We start from the raw sequence: 6,149 nt of genomic DNA on the forward strand, positions 1-6,149 counted from the left end.
AAGCAGGGTAACAGATGAGGAAAAAATCCTGAGGTGTAAGAGAAAAGGTGGAAACCCTTTGAGCCAAGGTTTTGCTGAGGGACGAGATACTACATTTGGAGGTGGTGGTTTTCTTGGAGCTAAAACATGTTCCAAGAAAGAGATTACACTATTGGTTCTCCTCATTGTGTCAGCTCAGCCCTCCTTGAGCCCCAGCAGGCAGAGCAGGTGCTCAGCGACCTCCTGCATCTTTTGGATGCTAAGTAATGGTGAGTACAAGGATGCAGAAGCTCAGTTACCTCAGTTTGCTGTGGAGCAGCACAGGGATACTTCAGTCAATAGCTTCGCTCATGCACTTCTTAGGGTGGTCTTAAACCCTCACAGCTATAAAGTTAGGTACTGCTGATCAGTTACTGCTTGAGCTCCCTTCCTCCCTTTTCTTCAAGTAAAAACCCTGAAGTTCCCTTAATACAGCTGTATGCAAAACAAGTGAATAAATCCTTAAATGTGAGGGTTAATAATAAATCCTTAAATTGCTCAGGTCTGCCCTGAGACTCCAGGAGAGTTGTGAGGGGGTAGTGCAGGGACAGACCAGTGAGGCAGCCCAGCCTTACCACTTTGCTTCCACACACGCGGCAAGCACAAGTGAAGCACTCTTCTCCTTGCACCTCACCTTCCCCAGAGTGCTGAGGCCTACAAGGTGAAATTGGGATAGAAGGCAGTGGCAGCTTCTGAACTGAGCTGCTGAACTAGTTTTTTGAGTCCAGGCATTCTTGGAACTGGATGAAATCCCCCATATGGAATGTAGCTGCTGTAACAGCTGCTCCTATTTATGCTCTGTGTCCATCTCCAGATGCTGTTTCTATCCTTTGTGGTTAAAATCTTAATGATTTCATGCTTACTGTTATGTTATGATCCCAGACTGCAGGCTACATGTTGGATCTTTCTCATGTTCCCCAGCTCATGGCCAGTTAAATGTCAGAGATAGTTTTCTTTCTTTATTGTCTGTGTGAGAGTGAAGCCCTTTGCTTGTCTCAGTGGTGTGTGTTTCTATTAATGGACTGACAGTGGAGTGTAAGAGACAGTGAGTGCCCTCAGAGCCAGCTCCCTTTCTGGACTGTTCACTGCACAGCTCTGCTTTCCTGGCAGCCACAAGACCTGAGGGCAGCCCCACGAGCAAACCAGCTTCCCAGCATCCAGCCATGCTGTCACATCACGTGTGACTCACCCCTGGTCTCCAGTTACCACTTGCAGTCTAAAGACTGTCAATTCACTGTCACACTACACAGCTCAATTCTGTAGTGTCGGCTCTTTGTGGCCAGTGTTGTTGTGCCAAGTAGCAGCTGGTAAAGCACAGGGCAGCACTGTTTGCCAGCTGACAGCCCCCTCCCCTTGCAGTGCTGAAGAGCAGCAAGTGCCAGGACACGGTGCTGTATCAGCCCTGTGGGTCACAAGAGATGCCTGAGATGAAACCTCTGCATTCTCTTGGTGATCTGGGCACTGCCTTAACCATAAAGAGCCCTTTGTCTGGTGAGAATTTGTCCAGAGCCAATCTTAGAGAAGTAAAGACTGATGGGAGTGAGACATTTAGAGCACCTCACCTTACTGGGCTTTTTCACCATCAGTCAGAAAGACAGTGGGATTTGGAGGTTTGTGGCTTTCTCAGGGTTTTTTTGTTTGGTTTGGGTTCCTTTTTTTCAGAAAGCATTCTGAGCAGAGGAAGATATTGTGACCTAATAGGTTTAGGCCTGAAAAAGCATGGCAGTTCTGAATGTGTACAGTAGCTGAGCAGAAGCTTGAGGAATAATAGATTTTGGGCAGGCTGAGCCCCTTTACAAAGAAACAAAATTGTGAGAGAAGAAGTTAAATTGACTAAGTTGAATGTAACTTAACCTAAAATGCTACAGATAAATAAGTAAAATAATCCCTGCACATGGTGAATTATTACCACTCAATCATCTACAGAAGTCTTTTAAATTAACCTGGCTCTTGTAATGGACTTTTTAATGAGCTATGATTAACGAATGCCACAACTTACTTTTTTTTTTTTGTTTGTTTGTTTATCAAGATCCAAAGTTCTCTTGTGCTTGCTTGTGCTCTTCCAGACATGGGGCTGTTGAAAGCCAGCAGAATTCCCTTCCCCTGGCATGCATGGCTGTGCCTCTCTCACTCATCCTGATTCCCTGTAGCCTCTTCCCTGCTGATGGGAGGGGACGTGTCCAGCCTGAGGCTCTTCCTTCATGAGATGCCATAGGCAAATAAGTTGATGTGGAGGTGTGGGTGCATCAAATGCATCTTTCATCCGAGGTCTCCTTCATGATGTTACATCAGTACAGATCTTCAGGCCTTGCCGCAAGCAGCTTTAACTGTGTTTGTTTTGCAGCTTCTGTTGGCGTCAGATGGATGATCGGGGTTACGGAAATTAACAAGGGCTCCACCTATGGCAACAATGACAACAAACAGAAACAGAAGTAGCACCTTCAGAGACTGCTTCAATCCAAAGGGAACAAATGCAACTGTTGAAAACTCTTAAGTGCATAGCACGGTCCTTCAAGTGAGATCAGAGGATGAGTAATTACCGTTGCATATCTGAATTTGTGCTCCTGTTGTTTTGCTTTGGGTTTGGGCTGGATGACATGCTGGAAAGATGCACTCCTTCGCATACTCTCAACAACAGGTTTGCACATGTGTGGTTGGTTTGTTTTCCTATGAAGTGTCTTAAGTTTTGAAGAAAAAAAAAAAAAAAAATCCAGCGTGGTTGTATGAAGAGACTGTACCTGGAAACTAACCAGAGGTGTGAGCTTTAATGTCAGAAGATTGTTACAAGATGATTAAACTTGATAGTTGTGTAGATCACACAGTTTAACAACCATAATCTGTCAGTGTTTAAACACAGTACAGCGGGATGCTGTGCTTGGTTATAGCAGTATTGGACTGAAGTAGCTCTGCTGAACTGGCAGAACTACGGTAGAGTTCTGGTACATCTAGAACTGATTCTCACAGCGTGCACTACATCAGCCCTTCAGAACTTCAGCCAGACCCTGGACATCCAGACATCAGAGCCTGGCAGTACCATAACCTGGATCAGAATTTGGCCTTGTGGTCTGAGTAGAGCTAAATTACCTACTGCCCTCTCTTTCCTAGGCCATACATCCAAGGGATAGCTGAAACCTGTAATTCTGCAGAGTAAATGTCATTTTTAGTTTGGAAAAATTGAGGTAGTAAAATTCCTTTTGGCTTTAAATGCTACTTAAAATTCTGGGCCATCCTAACAATTGTGGAAAGAAAATAACTGGGCATGGTGTAGTGAAATAATGCAAAGTGTGCATTAAAATGTATGCCCCACACCGGTACTGTTGTGATCCCAATTAATCTGCTTGTCTGTCTTTTCTGATAAATTAGTTTACTTGGTGCCTCATAACAGTCAGCCTGAAGTAATAGTAAATTATTTTCTTCTGGGGAGGAGGGGATCGAGGAGAGAGGCCTAGGACAGTGTGTATGACTTGATTTTTTTAATGACTGTCTTGATCTGACACCTTTCTGAATGAAATAAAACTAGAATCAAGCTCTGAGGAAAGTGGGGTTAATCTGACATTCCCAGTACTGATTTCAGAGAGCAGCCACCTCCTGTTTTTAAACTTCCACAGTTAAGGATCTGCAGGTTACTAGAAATAACTTGTTTAAAACAAGGAAAAAAAAAAAGAAAATAGGGGAAATGAACTAACAGCAAATATGATTGGAAAAAGATCTCAATTTTTTAAAGTCTACAGATCCCAACACTGAGCAGTGGAGGTTGTGGTTGACACTTTGAAAGACAGTCCATTTTCACTCAGCACAGGACTAAACCATGATAGTCTCTAGTGAAGAACATGAGAGGTCTTATTCTAGCAGCTGGTATGAAAACATTGCTCTGTTCATATAATAAAACCGGAGGCCAGAAGAACCAGGCTAATACAACAATATGAATCATTCCATGAAATATGTATTTGCTGTTCAGCACATCAGATAATCTAGAAACCCACCTTTTTAATATGCAGCACCTAAAAAGCAGGTGAAGTAATGCATTTGTGTGGAGCAATAAATGAAGTTTAGGGATACGGGGTACTGGAGGCAGTAAAATTTACAACATGAAAGAAGGAATAGCCATGTGAAGTGTGAAAGACTGCTTTGGGGGGCTTTTTGCCTCACACATCTTGTGTACAATTGCATTCCTATGTTCTGAAACTTTCAGGTCGTTTAATGTCATGAACAGAAACCTGGGCTCAGATGTAGTTTTTAGAGCCCAAGAGTAGAAAATACTGTAATATTTACAATGCTATTTAATTAAGCACATGCCCTGCACTCTATTTGCTGTAACATCTTTTAACAGTGAAAAACTGAGTATTGCATCCTGTAGTAATGATCAGGCACATTAACAAGCCAGAGCTGAAGGCACTGTAAACATTACCTGGCAGGCCCAGTGGCCTCTTCTTGTTTATACTGTTTCTTGGGGCGGTGGGTGAGTTCTGAGCAGCAAATACATACTCCTGGAGTGATACAGGCTGTTATGCTTTCCTGAGAGCCACAGATTTAACCTGCAGTGAGGAAGACATTTGGCATTCCTTATGAGTCTTAGTCCTTCCCCTTCCAACTGCATGCAGTGCTCTTCTCCCAGAAGAAAGTACCAAAAAGTAAGTATTTCTGAAAGAGTGCAGAGATGATTTCATACCCATTTCCCGACCTTCAGAACAGGCTGAGGGCCAAAGAGGCCACTCCTGGATCCATCCTCCTAAGCACTTGTCCAAGTCCTGGCACACAACTGAGGCCCTTCCAGCACTCACTGACAAACAAAGAAAGCTTAATGGTCCTTGCCAAAGTTAAACTTGTCCAGTTCACTGTATTAAAAGAATGACATAGGTTATTAGGAAGCAGTGTTTGTCCCTCATCCCCACAAGCAACTGTATGTTCTACAACTGCCTTAAACAAAATTAGTCTTAATGTTTGTTTATACAAAAATAAAAATATAAAAAGCTGATACGCAGTGAATGAGTTTTCTTTTGGCTGGCAAGAACAAACTGGTAGCAGTTTGTCACCTCTGTCCTGACTCCTAAAAGCTGTCCACAGTTTGTTTGTTTTCAGGGGCACCTGAAACAAGGCAAGTGAGGACAATTCACTCAGATACTTCTGTTGTACTGCAAAGTGAAGCACACAGCAAGCTGAGAGGGGGGACACATTTACCTCAGGTGCTCTCATAGTCCTTTACTGAGGATGACAACATTCTTCCCCTCCTATCACACAACTGAAAGTCAAGAACTTAAAAGAAGGGAAAGTCTTTGTTTAAATTCAGCATTGTATTTTTTGAGATCCTAAATACATGCATAGGTAACATGCACAGCAAGGCTAATACTTTTCTAGATAGAAATGCCACATTTTGTGCTACCTCCCTGACAGCTCACTCCACACGTGTGACTAATTTGTGGATTAAGATGAGACAAGACACTAGAACATAAAACCAGATACTAAAAGCAAATTTTAAATTACCTGTTTTAAGTCTAAAATATTCCTGTAACAGGAATATGTAAACTTGCTCTAAAGTTTACAAGTAACAGTTTTAACTCACCTATTTGTAATAGCAACTTAAAAAAAAAAATCAACTAGATCATGCATTGCAGGCTATTTCTTCTAATTGCTGACCACTTCTAATCTCTCTTCCTTTTCTGAGGCTGATGACAACTGGGGTGTGGTGGGGAAATGAAAGCCGCGGATCAGAAGTCAGTTTTCAAAAGGTAACGGTAGGTTCTTGGTTTTGTAAAATGGAACGCAATCAACTGTACAGTACAGCTCCCTTGTACAGCTCTCTTCCAGAAGACAAAAATGCCATGCAGAGCACTCCCTGTTCACAGTGCACACATTGAAGAAGGAAGTTATCCCTTATATAAAAGACTGTCAGGAACTGCCCACCACCCTCTTTTCTCAGAATGCAATGAAAGGGGGAACCTAGTTCTCTTATCTCTTGTGTAAGAAGCATCTCACACGACTCAAACTTGACAACACTGACTATTGCAATATAAGATTGCAATATTATTCCAGTTAGGTCAGCTTAGCTTAGTCTTTCCCCAATGTTGCAAAAAAGTTTAAAATGTGACAGAGCCCCACATTTACTTTTGGAAGAAAAACCCTTCACCAACATC

General features: G+C 42.5%; 1 protein-coding gene across 1 annotated transcript in view; it reads left to right on the forward strand.

Moving 5' to 3' along the window:
- AGPAT4 (1-acylglycerol-3-phosphate O-acyltransferase 4) overlaps positions 1-4,993 on the forward strand; it is a 73,102-nt gene extending 68,109 nt beyond the window's left edge. The window contains exon 9 of the mRNA XM_066315858.1: positions 2,363-4,993. Within this exon, the coding sequence (XP_066171955.1) occupies positions 2,363-2,454 (92 nt within the window). The 3' untranslated portion in view covers positions 2,455-4,993. The remainder of the gene's footprint in view (positions 1-2,362) is intronic.
- The last annotated feature ends 1,156 nt before the right edge of the window (positions 4,994-6,149 follow it).

Source organism: Sylvia atricapilla, chromosome 3 (genome assembly GCF_009819655.1).
Source record: "Sylvia atricapilla isolate bSylAtr1 chromosome 3, bSylAtr1.pri, whole genome shotgun sequence".
Classification (NCBI taxonomy): domain Eukaryota; kingdom Metazoa; phylum Chordata; class Aves; order Passeriformes; family Sylviidae; genus Sylvia; species Sylvia atricapilla.